The sequence below is a fragment of the Neofelis nebulosa genome, chromosome 9, assembly GCF_028018385.1.
Source record: "Neofelis nebulosa isolate mNeoNeb1 chromosome 9, mNeoNeb1.pri, whole genome shotgun sequence".
In the NCBI taxonomy this organism is placed as follows: domain Eukaryota; kingdom Metazoa; phylum Chordata; class Mammalia; order Carnivora; family Felidae; genus Neofelis; species Neofelis nebulosa.
The window spans coordinates 15,828,099-15,852,791 of NC_080790.1; the positions used below are offsets into that span (position 1 = coordinate 15,828,099).

The following is a 24,693-nucleotide window of genomic DNA, read 5'->3' on the forward strand; positions in this document are numbered from 1 at the left end:
TAAAATAAATGTTTACTAATGAAAACATTTGCTATAGAAAACATGCATATTTATTTCCCCCACATTTGTCTTTATCAACCACAAAATATAATTATATACAATATGAAATCCTTAAATAATCATGATATGAGAAGTTAACACATTTGAGAAGGTATTACTTACTAAATGTATGAAACTGTAATAGTGTGTAAGTAAAACTGTTTTCTCTAAATTTTAAGAGATGCCTTCCATTTACAAACCACAAAATAACAAGGTACATTCTTTGATATGTAACTATAGGCCATCAAGCACTGATATTTGAAAAATATTACCTATTAGTTCTGAGAAGAGGATGGAAAGACTAAGGGATGTGAGGAGGTCAGAACACTAGAAGAATGGTTTATTATGCAATTTTAATAAAGTTCTAAACCAAGGGATTCATTAACAGCATTCCCTCAGCTTTTCCTTCGTAAGCATCCATTTAAAAATCATGATATAAAGATACCTTAAAATCATAAGGTTACACTTTTTGTAAAGGTTCTCAAGTGAAAATCTGAATAAAAATCATACAGGAATTAGTTTTATAGCCTTAAGCACAAGGCAGGTGATAATCTGCACTATTCAGAACTACAGAAGCTTTTCTCAGGGGAGATTCCTTATCTTAACTACAGAACAAAAAGTAACTATTTTGAAGAGAAAAGTGACTATTTTGCCAATTCTTCCAGGGATAATATATAACAAGTACCACTCTAGATGCACAGGAGAGAATTTAACTACACACAGGAGATACTTTTAAGGCAGAAAAGCTTACTCCTCTCCCAGAAGTCATGTTAAGAAAGTCTATCTTACACAGGACAAGGACTCAGGTTCAACATTCAGACAACCATTTGCAAAAAGGTACTGATAATTTTAAGTTTAAATACCACCTTCACCGCCAAGACTAACAACACTTTCACATGCAAAGGTTTTTAATTAAATATGGTAATTGACTGTTTTTGCAATTAGTTTCACTATAAACAGATATAAATTAGAAGAACCAGCCGAACACACATATAAGGCAAAATCGGGGGGGGGGGGGGGGGGGGAATACAGAGCTTCCAAGCTGACTCCTCACGGAATGAATGGGATAAATCTTGAGAAGAGATTATGAATATCCAACTGGAGATGTCAAATAGGATATACAAGTCTCAAGTTTAGGGGAGAGGGTCCAGGCTGGAGTTACAAACAATGAAATCACCAAGAAAAATTAAAAAGGGATCTATGGACAGAGTACTTCACATTAAGAGGCTGGAGACAGAAGGAACCAGGGAAGAGATGAAGAAGAACAGTCAGGGCGGGCGCCTGGGGTGGCTCAGGTGGTTGAACATCCGACTTTGGTTCAGACCAGAATCTCGCGGTCCGGGAGTTCAAGGCCCATGTTGGTCTAAATGCTGACAGCGTAGAGCCTGGAGCCTACTTCGAATTCTGCGGCTCCCTCTTTCTCTCTCTCTCTCTCTGCCCCTCCCCTGCTCGCTCTCTCTCTCTCTCTCTCTCTCTCTCTCTCTCTCTCTCAAAAGTAAAAATTTAAAAAAAAAAAAAAAAAAAAAAAAAAGAAGGAACAGCTGTAACAATGTGGTCTCTTGCAGGCCAAAGAAAAAATAATTCTAATGAAGACTGAGTGATCAACAATGTTAAATGATGCTAAAAGCTATTAGAAGCTGAGAACTGACAAATGGCTTAGACACATGAAGTCATTATGATGAGGGATGCAAGCCAAACTGTAGTGAGTTCAGTCAAGAATGGGAGAACCACAAGCAAGTACAGACAATGCTTCTGAGGAGTTTAGATGTAAGGAGGGCCAGAGGGGAGCTAAAGAAAAGGGGATGCTGAGACTAATTTTTTCTTAATCAGAAAATGTACTTTATCAGCAAAGCACAATACTTTGTGCTTAAAATTTGTTGCTGTAAAATAAAACACATAAACACACAGAGAATATAAACCCAAAGGTACAGTATAATGACTACAATAACAACAAAAATTTAACCACAATCCAAGTTAAGAAACAGAAAACTGCCCAGCACCTTACTTCTCATACGTCCCTGCTCCACCACAATCTTCTCTTTCTCTTAGAGTTCTACACTACTCTACTACCCATAAATGCCTCCCTAAGACTCATGTGGTTGGAATGATTTAAAAATTTTCATGTAGGATTCACTAGCGGTTGTATGCAGATATACATCCCCACTATTCCATTATTGCGTAGCAGCTCGTTGGATGGATACGAAAATGCATTTATGCGTTCCACATTTACACTGCTTCCCCCATTTAGGGACACTATCATCAGTACCGCTTATAAACATTTTGGTACATGTATCCTGGTGTATAACGTGTGGATTTATCTCTCTACTGCAAGGTATGTATCTAAGTAGTTGATGCACTGATTATGTAAATTCACACTCCTTCTACCTTGCTATTAGAGTTCTCACTTGCATGTAACTTTAATAACACTTTATATTCTCAGACTTTTAAATCTGGCTGATCTGGAAGATATGCAGAAATATTTTGTTGTTGTTTTGAGTTTCATTTTCCCATACTAAATAGGCTGAGCATCTCTTCATATGCTACTCTTGGAAGAGGCTTTTTCAAGTCTTTTACTCATTTTCCTACCAGGCTGCCTTTTCTTACTGGCTTATAAATACGTATGTGTATCCAAAGGTTTTCACTGTTTTAATATATTGCAATTATCTTTCTCCATCCCTAGCCTGACAATCTATTCTCTTTATGGTGAATTTTGGGGTAATAATGTCAAATATTATTTCATTTTTATAACAAAATTTCCCTGTATTTTCTAATAGCCTTAAAATTCCACTTTTCACATTTCTGTCTAAAATCCAAACGAAGTTGGTTATTGAACACAAGATAGGGCAGGGGTTCAATTTCATTTTGTTTCCAAAACAACCAATTTTATTTCATCTTATTTGTAAAACAAGTCATTCCTCCCTACTGCTTTGTTCTGTTTCTTTGTAATTAGGTATTCGTTTCTTTGGGGATTTCATCTTTGGGGTCTCTATTGGGTCCCACTGGTTTGTCTCTCCAGGGAAGAATTTAACTGTAGCTTTAGAATTAGTCTTCCTCCAGAGTAAGTCAAAACAGAGCAAGTCTTTTTACTTATTTTTGTCCTTTAAGAGTATTGTGGCTTAATCTTGATGGATCCTTTGCATTTTCACTAAATTTTTTTCTCAGCTATCAAAATATCATAGAAAGAACCTATTAGAAATTTTAGTTGGATATGTACTGAAACTATAGGGAGAACTGACACATTTAAAATGCTGACCTGTCAAGGGGAGCCTGGGTGGTTTAGCTAGTTGAGCATCCGACTTCAGCTGAGGTCATGATGTTGCAGTTTATGAGTTCCAGCCCACATTGGGCTCTGCACTGAAAACTCAAGAGGCTGGAGCCTGCTTCTGTGTCTCCCTCTCTCTCTGCCCCTACTCACGCGCTGTCTCTCTCTCAAAAATGAAACATTAAAAAACATTAAACATAAAAACATTTTTAAAAAATTTCAATGCTGAGTGGACCAAAGGTAGCTATATCTCTTTAGGTCTCCTTTATACTTTTAAAAAGTTAGATTTAGTACTAAGTACTTGCTACTACTACAAGTATCTTTAAAATTTTTCATTTTCAAACAGTATGCTGTTAACAAAAAAGATTTCATATTTTTTTTAATGTTTACTTTTGAAGGAGAGAGAGAGCGAGTGAGTGAGCAGGGAAGGGGCAGGGTGACATAGACACAACCCACAGCCCAGAGCCTGACACGGGGCTCAAACTCACAAACCGCGAGATCATGACCTGAGCTGAAGTCGGACGCTTAGCCAACTGAGCCACTCAGGTACCCCCCTGAAAAGATTTTTAAATTGATTTTCATATCCAAAAACCTTAACAAGAACGTTAATTCTAATACCTGATCTAAAGATTCATTGACAGTTTTAGTTCTTCCTTTACAGAATTTTCTCATTTCTCTCTCATGTTATAGTACTGGCTAGGATCTCCAACATGCTAAAGTGTTAACAGGAATCATTGTCTTTTTCCCCGTCTTAAAAAAAAAATCCAATTATTTCCCATAAAGCAGAAGTGTGTTATCCATTTGGGGGTACGGGGGGGTGTCAATTTCCACCTTAGCATATTAAGGAAACTATCTTTGAATCCTAATTTGTTGAAGTGGCTTGTTATTAGAGTCAGTATATAAATTTGTTATGCTTTTCTTGCCTCTCTTGAGAAGTTCTTGTGATTGCTTTCTTTTAATCTTTGAACGTGGCAATGACCTTATATGACTTCCTAAACTTCTTGAATTCCTGAGATAAAACCAACTTGTTCAGCATATATTATTATCCTGCTTATTATATACTGCTATATCTGGCTGTTAATATTTTAGAATTTAGTAATTAACCTGTAATTTTCCTTTTCTGTATACTCTTTGACAGGTTTCATTATTTTTTCTTAAATGCTTATTCTTGAGACAGAGAGAACTCTCGAGGGAGGGTCAGAGAGAGGCTGAGCCAGAGGATCCGAAGCAGCCTCTGTGCTGACAGCAGACAGCCCAGACATGGGGCTAGAACTCATAAACCGTGAGATCATGACCTGAGCCACAGGCGGACACTTAACCAACTGACCCACTCAGGTGCCCCAGATATGATTTTTAATATTTAAGTTTCTTTTTTTAATGTTTCAAGCTTTTTTTTTTTTAAATTCTAGTTAACGTATAGTGTAATACTGGTTTTAGGAGTAAAACTTAGTGATTCATCACTTACATACAACACCCAGTGCTCATCACACGTGTCCTCCTTAATCCCCATCACCCACCCTCCCACCCACCACCCCCCTCCAGCAAATTTGTTTTCTGTAGTTAAAAATCTCTTTTATGGTTTGTTCCCTTCTTTTATTTTTCTTTCATCTATGTTCATCTGTTTTGTTTCTTATATCTACATATGCGTAAAATCATATGGCATTTGTCTTTCTCTGACTTATTTCGCTTAGCATAACACACTCTAGCTCCATCTACGTCATTGTAAATGGGAAGACTCCATCCTTTTTGATGGTTGAGTAACATTCCAGTGTGTGTGTGTGTGTGTGTGTGTGTGTGCATACACACACACACACACACACACACACACACACACACACACACACCTTCTTTACCCATTTGTCAGTCGGTGGACATTTGGGCTCTTTTCAACATTTGGCTACTGTTAATGCTGCTATAAACATTGGGGTGCATGTGCCACTTTGAATCTGTATTTTTTGTATCCTTTGGGTAAATAACCTAGTAGTGCAATTGCTGGATTGTAGGGTAGTTCTATTTTATTATTATTATTACTATATTATTATTATTATTATTTGAGGGGGGGAGGGAGGGAGGGAGGGAAGGAGGGAACATGCATGAGCTGGGGAGAGGGGGAAAGGAGGAGAGGTAAAATCTTAAGCAGGCTCCATACTCAGCACAAGCGCCATGCAAAGATCAATCCCATGACCCTGGGACCATGATCTGAGCCAAAATCAAGAGTTGGATGCTGGACTGACTGGCACCCCGGGGTAGTTCTATTTTTAATTTTCTGAAGAACCTCCATACTGTTCTCAAGTAGCTGCACCAGTTTGCGTACCCACCAACATGCAAGAGGGTTCCCCTTTCTCTGCATCCTAACTGACATCTGTTGTTTCCTGTGTTGTTAGTTTTAGCCATTCTGACAGGTGTGAGGTGATACCTCATTGTGGTTCCGCTTTGTATTTCCTTGATGATGAGTGATGTTAAGCATCTTTTTGTGTTATCTGATAGACATCTGGATGTCTTCTTTGGGAAAATGTCTATTCATGTCTTCTGCCCATTTCTTCACTGGCTTATTTGCTTTTTGGGTGTCAGGTTTGATAAGTTCTTCATAGATTTTGGATACTAACCCTTTATCAGATATATCACTTGCAAATGACTTCTTCCATTCCAAAGGTTTTTAGTTTTGTTGACAGCTTCCTATGCTGTGCAGAAGCTTTTATCTTGAGGAGGTCCCAATAGTTCATTTTTACTTATGTTTCCCATGCCTTTGGAGACATGTCTAGTAACAAGTTGCTACAGCTGATGTCAAAGAGGTTGCTACCTGTGTTCTCTAGGATTTTAATGGAGTCCTATCTCACATTTAGGTCTCTCATTGATTTTGAATTTCTTTTTGTGATGGTATAACAAAGTGGTCCATTTTCATTCTTCGGCAGGTTTCCCAACACCATTTGTTGAAGAGACTGTCTTTTTTCCACTAAATATTCTTTCCTGCTTTGTTGAGGATTAACTGGCCATATAATTTCGGGGTTTTCTATTGTGTTCCACTGATCTATGTGTCTGTTTTTGCCAGTACTATACTGTCTTCATGACTGCAGCTTTGTAAGATAGCTTAAAGTCTGGAATTCTGATGCCTCCAGCTTTCCTTTTCTTTTTCAAGACTGCTTTGGCTACTTGGGGTCTTTTCTGATTCCATATATGTTTTAGGATTCTTTGTCCTAGCTCTGTGAAAATTATTAGTGGTATTTTGATAGGGATAGTATTAAATGTGACAGGTTTTAGTATTTAGATTATACTAGTATCATAAAATGACCTGGGAAGCAGACCTTCTTTTCCTATTTTCTAGGATCTTAAAAATTGGAATGATTTCCTCCTTGAATACCTGGTATTCACCACTGAAGTTTTATGTTGGCCTAAAATCTTAAGGGAGAAATTTTGATTACTTAATTCACTTCTTTAATGTTAATGGACCTCAGATGTTTTATATATCCTCAAGTCTGTTTGGTTACATTTTTCTAGTTATTTGTCCATTTTATCTACACTAATTTGTTAATGTGAGATTGTTCCTAATAGCCACCAATGATTATTTAATTTTTCTGTATTGGTATTTCTGCCTTCTTGTTTTAAATCTTTCTTGGATGAGTCTCTCAGGGGTTTATCAATTTTATTAGTATTTTCAAAGAAATAACTTTTGGGATAATTTAAATCTTTGAATTGTATGTTTGCCACCTATTTCATTCACATCAGCTCCCATCTTTATTATTTGGTTTCCGTTTACAAATTCTTTGGGCTTAGTCTCTTCCTTTTATAGTTCCTAGATAGAAACTTACTTTCCAATGTATGCATTTGAGCCTATTATATTCTCCTCCTGTGTTGTTTTAGGTGTAGGTGACAAGCTTAAATTTGTAGCATTTTCATAATCATTTAGTTCAAAAGCTTCTAATTTCTACTGTGTGTTATCTTTCTTTACAGAAAGTCTGGTAAGACACAGGGGCTTTAAAAAAAAAAAAAAAAAAAAGACATGGTCCCTAACCACAAGGACTATACAATCTAGTAGAGGAGGTAATGTACTACGTCCTTAAATTTAAATGTTTATTTTTGTGAGAGCAAGCATGCAAGCAGGAGAGGGACAAAGTGGGGGGATGGGACACAGGATCCAAAGCGGGCTCTGCTGACAGCAAAGAGCCTGATACAGGGTTTGAACTTCTAAACCATGAGATCACCACCTGAGCCAAAGTCAAACACCTAACTGACAGAGCCACAGCACCCCTCCTTAATTCTAAGATGCCACTTTGTTTTGAGACAAGACACTGATCTACTAACTTCCGTTCAAAGAGAAATAGAAAGTGTTGTTCTACTTGAAGACATTTTCTAACTTTAACATGGTAAAGCAAGGGCAGAATTGAGAAATCACAAATAACTAAATGAAATGCAAGGCAGACAGAAGAACTAAAGAAAGGTGCAAGAAGAGTAATTACTGATGAAGACATACTGGGAAAGAAAGATCAGGAAGGCTTTATGCAAAGAATACTGAAGGATGAGAAGGAAAGCTAATTACAAAATGTTTATAAACCAGAGTTAAAGAAAAATAATAATGTTAAACTCTATCTATCCCAATTTCCCTTAAAATGTGTAAAAGGGTATTCTAAGCTAAAAACCATTAGCTAGGGCTAGAGGCATAAAAAGTACAAGTTATCTCTGGCTGGTAGTATATGGTCTAGTGTGTTAAAGCATAGGACTATGGAAGGATACTATCAATTAAGTAGTTTGGGACTAGATCATTGAAAATATTAAGGGGCACCTCGGTGGCTCAGTCGATTGGGTGTCCAACTTGGCTCAAGTCATGATCTCGCTGTTTCTAAGTTTGAGCCCCACAATGGAGCCTTGCTTTAAGACTGTTTTGGATCCTGTGTCTCCCTCTCTCTGCCCCTCCCCCATTCGCACTCTCTCAAAAATAAACGTTAAAAAAAATTTTTTAAGCAAAATATTAAGAACCAGAATGGTATAAAACTAACTTATATTTTTGAAAGGTTAACTGAAAGAAGAATAACAAGATGAAATGGGGGCGCCTGGGTGGCTCAGTCGGTTAAGTGTTTGACTCTGGATTTCCGTTCAGGTCATGATCTCATGGTTTGTGAGATTCAGCCCCCCTCCCCCCATGTCAGGCTTTGTGCTGACAGTGCAGGGCCTGTTTAGGATTCCCTCTCTCAAGATAATCTCAAGATAAATAAAAAAAGATAAATGAACAGAAGAGATTGGGAGGCAGAGTTAGTGGGAGGTTAAGAAAGAGGCTGAACAAGAATAGCACAGATGAAAAAGAAAGGGAACATGAGATAGAATGAACAAGAACTGACAAATTATTGAATGCGAAGCACAGAAGAAAATCAAGAGTTGAAGAGGATTCTGAGACTGAAGCCAAAAGTTTCTAGTTCAAGAGTACAGTGAAATTAATACTAAAATAAACATTAAGATAAGCAAATCTGGGAGAGAGTTCATATTTTTTTTTTGACACTATGAGTTTTGAGGACTGCTGGAACATACACATGGTAATGTCCAATACAAAGGCAGAAATATGTTAGATGTTCAAAAGAGTCCAAGATGTAGATGTAAACTCATTAGTTTACTGGAATAGGAATGATAGCTGAAATGATGAAAGCAGACAGTCTCCCCCCACCCCGCCCACCCACCCACCCACACACACACATACACACACAAAAGAACATCTATTGTTCCAATACTGAAACTGAAGTTCAAAGAGAAAAGTTGGCCAACGTGACTCAACTAGGTTGTACGGAAATATGGCACCTCTGATTCCAAAGTATCTAGTCCAAAGTAACTGTCTTCCACGTTTAAGGATTTATACAGAGGAAAGGGAAACTGATCAAAGCAATGAAAAAGATAGGAAATCCAGGAAAACAAATTATCACAGAGGCTAGTGTCACGACAGAGAGACATTGTAGAGAGTTAGACTTAGTCAATATGGTGAAACACACCAAAGAATTGAGAAAAATAAGGATGGAGAAGAGGAGGTCTTACTTTGCAATTGTTACTGAGTTAATATTAGAGTTACTGAAAGGAATCATGGAGGCAGGCTTAAAAGAAGTGTGAGACAAATAGAAGAACCCAGAGCCGTCTTAGTACTATCTTTCATAAACTTTCAGTTCAGTTCCCTTTTAGCCCTGCCTCCATGTCCTTCCACGTGTCTACAACTTCAGCTTCACGGCTTCAGGTAAGCAGCTTCCCCGAAGCAACTACATAGCTGGGGTAAAATAAAAAAAGAAAATAATGAGAACACTCCCGTTCTATTATCATTTGTACTTCAGAGACTATAATATTAACATGTTCTCTTTAGCCAGTGGGCTAGACAAGATGATGAAATCAGACCTTAGAATCCCAGAGATAACAGAATGAATGTAATCAATATAGAAATTCTCAAAGTAACATACAGAAGCATTCAGCCACATGTAACACATACAAGAAACCCTCAATCACATATATTTTCCGATACATTAAATACGATTCCTAAATGATCTGAAAATTTAACTAAATTACAATTAACTGGAAACTGAAACTCATTTCATTAATAAGTAATCTATACAGTTACAGGAATAATTACTCATATACTAAGAGTGAAAAAAACGGATACTTAAGAGAGAAAGTGAGTCTTCAGGAGAGAACAGAATAGGAAATGACGCATTATCTACTGATATTCAAATGTAGCTTTAAATTTCACTTTAAAAACATAAGTGCTTTTCTTGGTTTAAGAAAATTATTGTCCTTGCATTATTCTTAAAGTTGTAATTTTGTATCTAGTTTCATGAAAATCTACTTCACAACAAAGATCTATTTTTTTGGCTCCTTCTAAAAGTTGTACTGTGGTAATGGGAATAAAGTTTTATCATTTTCTTTGCATTAGGCTTTCATAGGTGTATTTTAGTATACACTTGCTATCAGGTTATAGATACCAATAGTTCATAATACTATAAATTGGCTAAACACAATGAAACAGTGGAAAATTTTAGCTGCAAACTTCTCATATTAACTAAATGACCTTCTTATTCAGCAGCAACAGCACATAGAGGTTTTGTCTTATCATGACAACTCTAACCAACTGATTTTACTTCTTGAAGCATGCTTCAAGAATTCTGGACTATGTTGAGAAAATGCTATAGTTTATGCCATATACAGAGTAAGAAAAAATGGATGTACGTAGAATTCCAGTACATGTTCGCGATCGCGGTCTCACAAAAAATATAGATTTCAACTATTGGCCCCTGAGTTCTAAATAACTTCTTGCAAGGTAGGCAAGACTTAAAAGATAGTTCTGATTTTTTCACTCTTCAATGTGAGTGATTACATTTAACATTTCAAACCTATGCAAATTTCTAGAATTAACTAACTGTATACCTGGCATGCCGGTAGCAAGACCCTGACCAAAAGCCAAAGTTGGATTTGCTGCTGCAAGTGATTCTGCCTGCTGCCCTTGCTGGCCCTGATTGGGAGTAAGAGGGCGCTGACCTGCTCCAGCTCGGAGAACCTACAAAGGACAAATGATTTCCTTAAAAATGAAATTATAAAATAACAGATAAATAAATTTATCCCAGAGTACATTGCCTTTGGATATTCTTCGAACATATTTATATGCAATGAAACGATGATTTGGCATGAAAAAATACAAAATACTTAAAATCAAAAACACAATCACTGGCTCATGACAACTAGAACAATCTATTAAGTAACATCTAGAGATTCTTGAAGGCCTAACGAAAAGTAATTTTTAGTATTTGTGCTCTTTTTCTTACCAAAGAAATTTATTGGGGGGGGGGGGCGGGGAATGGCAAAATTTTAGATCATATTAATTTCACAAAGATAGATGAACAATTCAGGACAAGCGGTATTCACTGTAAATAAGCCTCACACATAGGTGTATTGGTCAAGTAGTATATTTTCATGTTTGCCCAAAGAAGATATAGATTGAAAAATAATTTATTAAATGGTGCCATGGTCTAATCTACAAGGACTGAGCCAAAGGACAGCTTCAACAGAACACCAATACAGTAATAAACCACATAAAGGAAATTTAGAATAAAATTTAACTGCCAAGTAACACTACACTTGTCAGTAAGTTGCTTCTTTGGTATAAATATGAAGAATTTGACAATCAGAAGTCAGAAATCACCAATAGTGTTTCTACATTTATCAAAACGGTTTATCAAAACATAAAAGCAGCAGAAATTTCAAAAACCCAAAACCAACCAAAACCATTGTAATAAACATTTTCTTTTTGAAGAAATTAAATTTAACCAGTAGTGAAAATATTTCCTCTTTTCAATTTTCTCCAGCTTGCTTAAAAATATAAAGTACTCTGTAATCATTTTCTAGTCAGAAATGTATTAAGTTAATATTTAAAATAGTAATTTAAATACCCAGAAGAAAATGAAGTGACAATTACTTTGATAGGAACATGAGCACACCTGAAAAGGTGATGAAAAATTAATATCTGCTAGAGATTTCAACAGTTTCTATAACAAAAATGTAGAAATGGAATACACCTAAATCTTTAAATTCATGTAATACCAATTAGAAAAAAAAAACCACCATGTAATCAATACTTGTATATAGGTACTACATTACATGCTGAGGAGATGAAAAGACACACATCTTGAAAACAAGGAACTCATTGAATTTCAAGGACTCTTCAGGTATGATTTAATGAAGGCAGGCCTATACCTGTTGCTGTCCAGGCTGAGCTTGTGATGCTGCTTGCTGATTTGCTGTGTTGTTTGCCGCAGCTGCAGCTTGTTGCTGAAATAAATTGGCTGGATACACCCCCCATGGAACACCATAATACTGAGGTGGAACCACTGCTGGACCTAAACCCCACACCCCACCCCGCCCCCCCAAAAAAAAAGTTACTTACATTTTATAGATAAATCAGTTACCATTAGATCATAAAAAGGAACACTGTATACGAGTTAAAGCAAATGTCCTTATAATCCCCAACCCACTTACACCTGCTATATCCTTTCTTTTTTTCCTGATTCTAGTAGGAAAAAGTCTCATTCAGGTTATGATTACTTCAAGAGAAACAGGAGTGACAGCAGTGGCCTCAATGGAGATGGTAAAGCTAAAGTCAAAAAGACCAATGAACTAACAGGATACTTAACCATCTATGCAACAGTTACTGAATGCCAGTTTATGGGTTTGATACTGGCAAACACAGATAATATACTCAGGGAACATTAGACTTCATAAAACTGCAAGATTTACTATGTTCAATTCAAATTCTCTTAAAAGGCTATTTTCTGAATATTGAAAAAAATTACCAAAATATTACAAAACACTTTTATCTTTTTATTTGCAATCTACAACATAAAACTTTGGAACATTCTTGTACCAAGCTTGCGACAACTGTATTTGAATTGTAAACCTTGAATTTAAAAATATTTTTTAGTTAAAGTTTTTATTAAAAATATTCTTCATATTTGAAACAATTAGTCACAATTCTCACAAAGCAACTGAAAATTGCATGAAAACAAATGAAACATCACTGCTTATGTGGTTAGGAAAATGGAACTAGTGAGTAAAGACAAGAAAGAACCAAGTAATATAAAGGCACAGAGGGACACAGACATGTGAAAGCAAACTAGGAAAAATAGAATGAAGTGTGCTTGCTCTAGTCTATGTTATTCAAGGTAACATCTGCTTCTATGGGAATAAACAGCATTATGCACAATAATTTCCACGTTAAGTTGATGAGCAAGATGTCATGATTATTAATTGATAAAATAAAGATGGCCTAAAATTCCACGGATACAATTTTAATATATCTAATATTTTAAAAAGTTAAACTCTTGGATTCACTTTGTTTTGGAGGAAAATAAAGCCCAGTACAATTGACTGAATCACTAAAGTGAAAAGCATTAAAAAACTTAAAGTTAAAGTATTATTTCTGAAAATAGTTTAAGCACCATCTACAATGAAAACTGTTAACAGGATTTATGAAGAATACATTATCAAAACAAAAGTCAAATATCTATCTAGAACCTCTTTGCCCAAAACAATAGCCAGAAGCCACCTGTGACTACTGAAGAATTAAAAAGTTAGACAGCCCGAACTGAGATATGGTCTTAAGTATGATATACACAGGATTTTGAAGACTTTGCATGAAAAAAAAAGTAAAATATCTATTAGTAATTAAAAAAATATTAATTATATTAAAATATTTGGTTGTGTTGGGATAAATCAAACATTTAAATTAATATCATCTGTTTTTTGCTTTTATAATGTAGATACTAGAAAATTTTAATTGCATTATCTGGCTCACATTATATTTCTATTGGACACCACTGGTCTTAGAAAGCCTGAATCCAAAATGCCTAGAATGCTTAATCTGAAAACTAACCATTTCTTAAGGTTTCCTTAAAGTCCATAGATTGTATGATATACCAGAATTTTACATACTAACATCCAGTTAAATGGCACCAAGAAAGCTCATCCCCTCCTTATGGAATTACGTGCAGATCTATACTAATACTAAAATCTACTGAATGTGATAGGTTGGTTTCAGTCTCCTAAATAAGCTATCAAACTAAATTTGAAATTAACATTTATTTTTTCACTTCTTAAAACAGTCTTGAGTATAAAAAACAAGTCCCCTAACTCCCAGGAAAAGACTGACTGTTCTACAGTCAGGATAATAACTGCCAGAAGTGGAGTTTAAAATTGTCAAATTCATCAGTGACAATTCATATCATTGAACAAAGTTTAAAAATCATGATAGTCTGGAGTTATGAAAGTCAGTCAGTTGGCAGGCTCACTCCAGTGAACACACATTTATTATGGCTGACATGACCCTGTTCCTGCCTCTGTAACCAACATTAACCCATGCCTAAGACTAATTCATTTGTCTCTATAACCAACTCAACCTAAAACAACCTCTTCTTCAAAACCCTACACAGAAGATCAGCAAATTGTTTGCTTGGCTCAATAGGATGGTGCCTGACCAGCACACAACTGTCCTTACTACTTAAATAAGCAAGAAATACAGCTTTGGGTTTAAAAACATTTTTCCCCAGTATTACTGCCATATTACTGATACATAACATTTGTATAGTTTTGGTTTTCATTTTAGACTTTGAGTGGCAGTTTCTGGTTTTGACAGTTAAGTGCTTTCCAACTCCATGCCACCTTTTTGCCCCTCAGTCGGCTTGCATATTTTAACACTGCTAAATAAACTTTACTTTTTAGATACTCATTCTCTCAAGACTGCTGAAGCTCCTTACCTCATACTCTCCCTGACCTGGGTATCTATGGTACCTACCCCAGTTTACTGCATTAGAAGTAACTTTACTTTTGCACTGTCTCTGTGGGTGATGGAACTGGTCAGAAAAAAGATCTGTGGTTGGCAATGTAAGATTTCTGAAACTACAAAATTGAATTGGAAACCAACTATGTACAAAAGGAAAAAGTTCTCAAGCTTCGGCTTTTTCCTACAGCATTAAAACTGGACAAATAGTAAACTAACTCTCTGGAAACGTCACTTGATTCTAGATAAGTGTTTCAGATTTTCTTAGGAACTTCAAATTGCCCACCAAATAGACAAAAACACAACTTGTAAGAAAATTAAAACTAAATCCATAATTAGCAACGAGAATGAACAATAAGTTACCTGCTAATGTTGCTGCTGCAGCCAACCCTGCTGCAGTATATGGATCAGTCCCTGGAGGAGCAGCACTAATAATATACGGATTTGGCACAAATGCAGCTGGAGCAAGGCCTGCTGAGAATACACCAGCTGTATTTTAAAAAGGGGAGAAATAATGAATGAAGATGTAAAGTATAATTTTCTTCATTAGGTAAAATAATTTCTACACTGAATTTGGAGTGGGGAAGCAGAGTGCGTATAGTGGTTCAAACTCTGATTAACTGAGTGACTTTGGGCATGTAACATCACCTGACTCTAAGATTCTTCATTTAGGAAATAGATGTATCACCACTTATCTTAGAGGATTTTTGTGAGAGTTAAAACATGATACCAAATATGAAAGGACTGTGTAGAACTAGCAAAACAGACACACAATGAATGTTTAGAGTTAGAACTACTATTGTTCAACGGTAGTTTCTCTTTTGTTTTTCTAATGCTTATTACTTATTTTTGAGAAACAAAGCACAAGCAGGGGAGGGGCAGAGAGAGGAGGAGACACAGAATCAGAAGCAGGCTCCAGGCTCAAGCTGTCAGCACAGAGCCTGAAGCCTGGCTCAAACTGATCAACTGCGAGATCATGGCCTGAGACAAAGTCAGATGCCCAACTGACCCACCCAGGCGCCCCAGTATTTTTTAATTTAATCTTTATTAAGCTATACTGTGAGCTAAGAATTCAATAGTGAGGAAGGCATGATCTGCCCTCACAAATCAATCCATCTAATGAGAAAAACAAATTGAAAATTAGAATACAGTATAGTAGGAGCTATAGGCACAGAGAGAAGGGGTACCTAGTGAGCTTCAGAAAGTGTGGGTAGGATGATGTGGGGTTGTAGGGCAGGGCAAGACAAGACAAAATTGGAGTTACAATCAGAATGAAGACCTGTGAACACCTTCCTGGGTCATGTTAAGTTTGGACTTTACCCAGAAAGCAACAGAATAACAATGAAGAGCTTTAGGCAGAACTGTGACTTTAAGGCCACTTCTGCATCTAATGACTGCTAACGTGAATTCGGTAAAAGGCAGGGAAGAAGATTTTTTAAATATTCGTTTGCAGTACTTATTAAAGAAAACTGCTGGTATCAAGAAAGTACTGTGTATACAAGTCACTGTAAGGTATGGACTTGAGTTGTCTCTTCTGGAAAACAAGTGGAAGGTGAGGAAATAATGGGAAAGGAGGTGTTTTAAAAGTTACAAGAGGGGCGCCTGGGTGGCTCAGTCGGTTAAGCGTCCGACTTCGGCTCAGGTCACGATCTCGCGGTCCGTGAGTTCGAGCCCCGCGTCAGGCTCTGTGCTGACTGCTCAGAGCCTGGAGCCTGTTTCAGATTCTGTGTCTCCCTCTCTCTCTGACCCTCCCCCATTCATGCTCTGTCTCTCTCTGTCTCAAAAATAAATAAACGTTAAAAAAAATTAAAAAAAAAAGTTACAAGAGCTCAGAAAAATTCAATTTACAAGATGATTAATAGGGCGCCTGGCTGGTTATGTCAGTAGAGCACATGATTTCTTGATTTTGGGGTTGAGAGTTCAAGCCCCACATGGGTGTAGAGGTTACTTAAAAATATTTAAAAATAAATAAAAACATGATTAAGGGGGAGAATAGGAGAATAAAAGCATGTGGGTATAAATGACTTAAAAGAAAGAATTCAAAAGGAACACTTACTCTAAACCTTGAAATCAAGGTTCAGAAACTCCATTCTAACTATATTATAGCAGTTTTTAAATGTTCTGAATGTGACCCATAATATGAAATATATTTCACATCAACCTAGTGACCATATATACATATACATGCCACAAACAAAAATATCAAAAAAAATTTATCTTTATAAAGTTCCATGTAACTTAGTATTTTCTACTAAATTTATTAATTTCTACAATCTATTTAATTTCTAAAACTAGTGGCCATACCCCACAACACTGATTTCATGTACAGGCACAACCATTTGAAAAATGAGTTTTTAAAAATTTTATTTGAGAAAGAAAAGAGAATACACACATGCGCACGCACAAGCGGGAGAGGGGCAGAGAGAGGATCTTAAGCAAGCTCCACACTCAGCATGGACCCCAACATGGGGCTTGATACTAGGATCATGAACCGATCCAAAATCAACAGTCAGACACTCTACAAACTAAGCTCCCCAGGAGCTCCCAAAACTCTGCTTTTAATAAAGGAAGACTAAAAGAGGGTTCAGGGGCACCTGAGTGGCCCATTAGATTAAGTGTCTGACTCTTGATTTCAGTTCAGGCTATGAGCTCACGGTTCCTAGGATGGAGCTCTGTCTTGGGCCCTGTGCTGAAAGTGGGGAGTCGGCTTGGGATTCTCTCTCTCCTCCCTACCTCTGTGCCCCTCCCCTGCTTAGGCTCTCTCTCAAAATAAATAAACTAGAAAAAAAAAAAAAAGAGAGAGAGAGAGTTAAATAATATCCTTGCACTATTTAAAAAATCATTTGCTCAGAGTTGCATTCTTAACTAAGCCCTAGGGGAAAGGTTTCAAGATTTCCCTGTTTCCTCTATCATAAATTGTCTTTGTCACAAAGAAAATGATGGATGTTGTGGTATTCATGTCCTACTCATACCCCTACAAAATCTCAAAGCCAGGATATAATTTTTTTATGTTCCATATTTTATGATTTAAAAAGCTTGCTTTTAAGATCTCCAATACTAGTGGAGTTTACAAAACGGAAAGTCAAAGTCCTCATGTAATCTTTACTGACTGTTGGCTTATATTCTACTGAATTATTCAATTTTAGAGAGGATTTTAATATAGTTTTCTCCATATTTGTTATAAAACAAATATGAGATATAAAGCAGATATGAAGTAAAGTTTCAGGTATGTGGGGGGGGAAAGGAATTAGTTTAGCCTAATGGATACATACTGAAACTTATTGAAAAAATGTTTTTCATGTGTTTTTATTAAGTTCATGATTAATTTAGAAATATTTACAACTTACTAGACAGCAAATACACTTTACATATATATATTTATGTTTGCACGTGTATACAAATGTGTTTATATATTTATGTTTATACATACACGTAGGTATATACATCATTTTCAATTTTGAAATGAACACACACACAGTCACACATTTTATATACTGTAGGCTATAATGGCACTTTAATATGTATTTTTCACTTTCCAATTAACCATAGGTCCTTTTCTATGTCAACAGGTAACCTATCAAGTCATTCTTTCTAATATACAGAAGGAACATACATGATTTAACCAGTCTATTAAGGATATATAGTCAGATGGTCCACAATCTTTTGTTATAATAATCTTACTATTCTTTTAGTATGCAAGGTCTCTGCATTATCATCCTATCTTTATAAAAATTCAGTTAAGGTTCAAGTACCATGTCAGGCTCTAGGCTGGCAGATTAGAGCCTGGAGCCTGCTTTGAATTCTGTGTCTCCCTCTCTCACTGCCCCACCCCCACTCAGTGTGTGTGTGTGTGTGTGTGTGTGTCTGTCTGTCTCTCTCTCAAAAGTAAATAAACATTTAAAAATTTAAAAATTCACTTAAATGAGGGGCGCCTGGGTGGCTCAGTCGGTTGACTGTCTGACTTCTCTCAGGTCTTGATCTCATAGTTCGTGAGTTCGAGCCCTGCATCAGCCTCTGTGCTGATAGCTCACGGGCTGGAGCCTGCTTCAGATTCTGGGTCTCCCTCTCTCTCTACCCCTTCCCTGCTCAAGCGCGTTCTCTCTCCCTCTCTCTCAAAAATAAATAAAGATTAAAAAAATTTTTTTAATTCACTTAAATGGGAAAATATACACCAATTCTTGGCCAATATGTCCATATTACTCCCCAGGAAAGTTGTGCCAATTTCCATCAGGAATATATGAATATGCCATTCACACTCCTGTCAAATTTGGACATTACCCAACCATTTAAATTTTTTTTTTTAAGTTTATTTATTTTGAGGGGGTGGTGGGCAAGCACAAGTGGGAGAGGGGCAGGGGCATGAGAGAATCCCAAGCAGGCTTCCCACTGTCAGCCCAGAGCCCAACATGGGGCTTAAACTCATGAACCATGAGATCATAACCTCAGGTGAAATCAGGAGTTGGATACTTAACAGACTGAACTGCCCAGGTGCCCCTACTAAACTGTTAAAGAGTTGTCAATCTCTTGGTAAATAAAGCATTGGTAAAATAAAGCATTAAAAATATTTTGTTTTAATCTATGGTTCTTTGTCTATCAAAGAGGCAAAATATCTTGCAAAACTTTTTCTCATTTAAAATTTTGATACATTAGGAATAGGACCCAATTATCTCGGAGCTATTTTCCAAATACATGCTTTTATTGTTAATTTGAAATCCCAATTAAGGTTAGAACCCACTCCGCCGCTGCACCACCTGGGTGGCTCAGTCAGTTGGGTGGCTGACTTCGGCTCAGGTCATGATCTCACAGTCTTTGGGTTTGAGGCCCGCGATGGGCTCTGTGCTGGCAGCTCAGAGCCTGGAGCCTGCTTCCGATTCTGTGTCTCCTTGTCTTTCTCTTCCCCTCCCCTGTTTGCTCTCTGTCTCTCAAATAATAAACATTAAAAAAAAATTTTTTTTTAATGTGGCTACAAAAGAATTTAAAACTCTATGTGGCACATACTATATTTCTGTTGTAAAGTGCTGTTCTAAAGTAGGCTATCAGACACCCATGAAATTACTAGTCAAACTTGGATAAAAAGAGTGATGGTCAACAATAAATACATTTAACTGTGGAACAAAGGTTAAAAGGTAGGATTCTTATATCTGGGTGACTCAGTGCATTAAGCATCTGGCTCTTGGTGTCAGCTCACGTCATGATCTGGTTTGCGAGTTTGAGCCCTGTGTCAGGCTCTGTGCTGTGTTGAGCCTGCTTGGAATTCTCTCCCCCACCCCCACCCTCTCTCTGCCCCTCCCTTGCTCATGTGCCTTCTCTTTCTCAAAATAAATGTTTTTAAAAGATGGGATCAATTTTGGTAAATTACGCTTAGAAATATTTCCATTTTATTCAGGTTTTCAAATTTAATTGCATAGTCTTCCAGATGGCTTCACAAAGAAATTCTGCCTTATGGTCTCTTAAAAGACCATATAAGTCCAATGTTACTTGAAATACTCCAGGGTACTACAAAGGGAGATATTTCTAAATTCTTTTTATGACAAATCTGACCAAAAAAATGAAAAAACAAACATACATACAAATGTAAACACTAATTTCATATACACATTATTGATGCAAACACCCTAAATAAAACACTAGCCAATTGAAAGAGCTCATCAAGAGAATTATATATACATTTTTATTCCATGAACACAAGAATGATTCAATTATTAGAAAGTATTCATAGAAGTTAGCATTTACAATCAAGAGCTTTCACAGATACCAATTAAAAGATATATAAAAGCCATTTACAATGATAGTAAAAGATAAAATATCTAAGAATATACTTATTAAGAAATATGCAAACTTATATGATAAAAACTTTAAAGCACTCATAAACAACACATAAGCAGATGTCAACAAAAATAAAAATACACCATGTCCTGATTAGAATACTTAATATCATAAAGATGTCAATTTTCCCAAAGTTAATTTAAAATTTTAACCCAATGTTCTGGTAGTAAATAAATGAAGTCTAAAGTTTATATAAAAAAGCTTATAAGAAGAGAAAACTTCAAAAAGGAAGAGCAATAAGGGGCATACTATTAGCCTGTCATATATTAAACCATACCATAAAGAAATAAATAAAAGCGTTACACTAGTCCATTAGTAGACAGGAATCACTATGTTTCTAACAATGAGAAGGAAGGATTAAGTATAGGAATAAAGAAAGTTGGAGGCAAAGAATGCATGGTGCTATTAGAAGTCACCTAGAAATGTGTGGTCATCTTGGATAAAAACCAAAAATAAAATTTGGGACCTAGATGTCCTTCTTGGATTGACAAAGAACAATACAAATGTAAGGGAAGAGAAACAACTTAATAAATATCTCCCCCTTCCACTGATTATGATGTTGAGAATATTCACAACTTTTCCAACCAAGAAATAAATCAAGGTTAGCTAAAACCAGGCATAAACGTGGTTATATAAATCTACACATGTGATACAATGATGTAATACTATACATATACATTTACCAATATCATATTCCGGATTGTGGTAGTGTACTATGATTATGTAAGATGTAACCATTTAGGGAAAGCTGTGTGGGGAACCTCTCTGTACTCTCTTTGCAACTCCATGTAAATTTAGAATTACTTCAAATTGAAAAGTTAAAAATAAAAAACCCCAACATGGACAACATGTACCAATGCTTTGACTCTAGCAATAACAAAGGTATAATAATAATTCATGTTAAAGGCTAAAGGTCAAAGTCCAAATAACTTAATGAAGTGAAGAAGAAAATATTTTAAGGAATTTTCTTGGAATTGATTCCCAAACCATTTTTTTAAATAAGCATTTTTACTTGACAAAAGACACAAATAACTACATTTGAATTTCCAAGTGTTTGACTCTCTTAACTTTACACTGACCTTATGTGCTGACAGCTTTCATCATTATTATACATTTTTATTTAACGATACAAAAATCAGAAACAGTTCTTCCCTAGTTAATCTTTACTCCTGCCATGTAATCTATTACTCTTTTAAGAAGACGTTTTAAAACAAGAACCCCATACAATTATAGAAAAATAAAACATTCTAATAAATACTAACACAAGAGTTGCTAACAGTCTAATCAAAATGGTAACTTATAAAGACTCACCTATATGTGGCTGCTGAGCTGCAGCTAATGCATATTGCTGCTGTTGAGCTGCAGTTAACTGCTGAACTGTTAGTGCATTAGTCCTCTGAAAGAGCTATTAGGGAAAATATTTAAAACAAAGATTAGTCTCAAAGCATTTAATTTCTATTTAGAAAGCTGAGAATAGATTATTTTAAACACATATTTCAATCACTTTCTCAACTACAAAAACATTTTATTTATAAAACATTAAGTATTTAAGAACACTCCTATTATTCATGTCCATGCCTCACAGCACCAGAGGCTACACCGGTACATAATTCAGAGAAGCTTCACTGAAGGGGCATGCTTTACCTGCTGCTGGGGATTGTAGTCAAAAAGGCCTACAGTAGCTCCTGAAGAGTCCATGGGTACCTGATTACCAGGATAGTCAAACTGCAAGGAATCCAGACCAACTTGTTCCATGGCATCCAGATTCTGGGTTTCAGGATTTGAAAACTCTTCAACAAGTGGTTTATTAGCTGTAGGATTAGGAAGAGGCCCCAATCCTTCTGAGGGATTAGTATTGGGGCCCAGGCGCTCAACTACTTCAGTTGGAGAGGCTTGACGACTTCCAGGAGTACGACTACATAAAGAAAACAGAAAGGCATTATGAGTAAAAGTAGTAAGTCAAATCTGAATGGAAAGTAGGAAAATCATGAAAAACAAATGGCGGCAAAATACAGAAAGCAAATCAGGCACCCCAGGTCACTAATTATTCCACTTTATTACAACCCCCCCCCCCAGTTTAATGTCTTAAGAACTGACACAGTTTCATTTTTTCATATTACTAATGATTATTTTCTCCACGGTGAATAGCATAAAGCTATAACTCAATTTTACAGATAAGAAATTGCCCAATATCACAATTCAGGCTTAGACTACCTGAAACTTTTGTCTCAAATCACAGACAAAATAAGTACGAATAGCAGCCTATCAAGTGACAAACATGGGAAGTCTCAAAACCAAAATCCACCTACCATATTCCTGTCTTGCCCAAGAGTACAGAATTTTCCCGTAAAATCTTGCTTGCTATTTGGGGGAGGGTGGGGGGAGGGGACTGGCCAGAAAGGATGGCCTTCATGACTTCAGAGTGTAAAATGTGGGATATAACAAAAAAGGACATGAACCAAGACAAAGGCTGACTCTGGACTCCGACTTTAAATATGATTTTGAGCAAATCACTTCATCTTCCAGGCCTCAATTCCTTAAGGGAGGAGACCAAAGACATAATCTTCTTATACTTATTTTTCCAAATGAGGACAAAAAAGGAATTATGAAAAGCCTCTATGACCGCTCTCAAAAACCCATCTTTATCACACTAAATTGCTTCAGTTTAAGTCATCAGAAAGAAATGGAAACATGTAACATATTTACCAAAAACTAAATATGCCCTTCAATGAAAAGTAAACTTCCACATACAAAAAAGCAACTTCCTCTACTAACTAGCGTCTTTAATTTTCCCAAAAAAATGTATTAAGATTAAATATTAAGGATCGACTCTTTTATCAACATCTTTCATGATCTAAACTTTATTTCTATATATAATCTATTCTCATTTACCAATGTCTTTTCTTCTACAGAATTATTTTACGCAAGATCCTTTCCCACACAAGAAGTAAGTTTGTTCTTAGAAAGCTTGAGTTCATAGTATATTCAACCATAAGTACATTAAATAAATGGTAATAACTATTTTACCTGGCTTTCGTTGCCAATTGTTAACATCTATGTAACTCTGCCCCCAACTTCAGGAGCTTCACATTGAGATAAATTTGCTAACATACACAGAGCATTTTACAAGTAATTACTTATAAGAATTTGTTTCCAGATACTTAGGTGAACTTGCATTTTATTTAAATGCAACTCCTTTAACCATACATAATTTTTCATGTGAATATTCCACAAAGGTTTGCTTTTCTTTCAGAATATATGGGAAGAAAAAAAATAAAACTGAAAGGGTCTTCTTTAAAATCAGCTAGAAAGGGGCGGTTGGGTGGCTCAGTCAGTTGAGCACGGTTTGTGGGTTCAAGCCCTGCATCGGTCTCTCTGCCGATAGCTCAGAGCCTGGAGCCTGCTTCGGATTCTGCACCTCCCTCTCTCTCTGCCCCGCCCCTCTCGCTCTCTCTCAAAAATGAATAAACTTAAAAAAAAAATTTTTTTTTCTTTAAAGAATATTTAAAAAAAAAAATCAGCTGGAAAAAAATAAAGCCTGGTATAGTTCTCTCCTTCCTTTCAGTTCTACACTCTAGTGGTTATATACTGATGATGTATCAATGAATGTACATATTAATGATGTGTGAGCATAGTGACTGTATGGCCACAGCCATATGTCTGACACATTTTTATACTATCAAATACAATACTGTATCTAAAATATTTTGTAAGTGATTTTAAATACATACCCCAACCTTAATGGAATAAAATTATAATTTTAATAAATGTACAAGTCCGTATTAATATGGAGACGCATAGCCTTTCATACACACAACTCTAATATAGTGATAGAGAATATAATAGAAAAGGGAATTACGCTATCAAGTGGTGCTATTTTCTTGCTATAGTTAATGGTGTATTAACACTTCAATTATAAATGCATACTCTGAAGGGCTCATAATCAACTCAGTTTTAAATATACACCCTTGCTAAATCGCAGATTAGGTAATTGCAGAAAAGCACAATCAGGATAAGGCTCTAAAATAAACTGAAAAGCATGAAATGTACTTCTCGTCAAAGAGGTTTACTGGTTTTGGATGCTTTTTTGCACTTAGAACAGATACAAATGGCACTGTTTTTAGGAAACATTGTTACTCTGCTTTTGACAATTAAAGGCAATAATAAATGTAAATGCATACCACCCACATATATGATTACACTCAGTTAAGGGAGATTCTGTGGCTCACAAGACCTCAAAGAAAACAGCTCATTTTCAGCATCTCATTAGTGAAATATAAAG

General features: G+C 36.1%; 1 protein-coding gene across 12 annotated transcripts in view; it reads right to left on the bottom strand.

Annotated features, from left to right (window-relative positions):
* Positions 1 to 24,693, bottom strand: part of PUM2 (pumilio RNA binding family member 2) — a 101,961-nt gene that overhangs the window by 39,144 nt on the left and 38,124 nt on the right. For 11 of the 12 annotated variants that reach the window (XM_058682612.1, XM_058682619.1, XM_058682618.1 and 8 more), the window contains 5 exons: positions 22,056 to 22,326; positions 21,723 to 21,816; positions 14,949 to 15,074; positions 12,008 to 12,150; positions 10,685 to 10,814 (listed from right to left, as the gene is read on the bottom strand). In XM_058682612.1, the coding sequence (XP_058538595.1) occupies positions 10,685 to 10,814; positions 12,008 to 12,150; positions 14,949 to 15,074; positions 21,723 to 21,816; positions 22,056 to 22,326 (764 nt within the window). The remainder of the gene's footprint in view (positions 1 to 10,684; positions 10,815 to 12,007; positions 12,151 to 14,948; positions 15,075 to 21,722; positions 21,817 to 22,055; positions 22,327 to 24,693) is intronic. The other variant, XM_058682610.1, reaches the window with a different exon arrangement.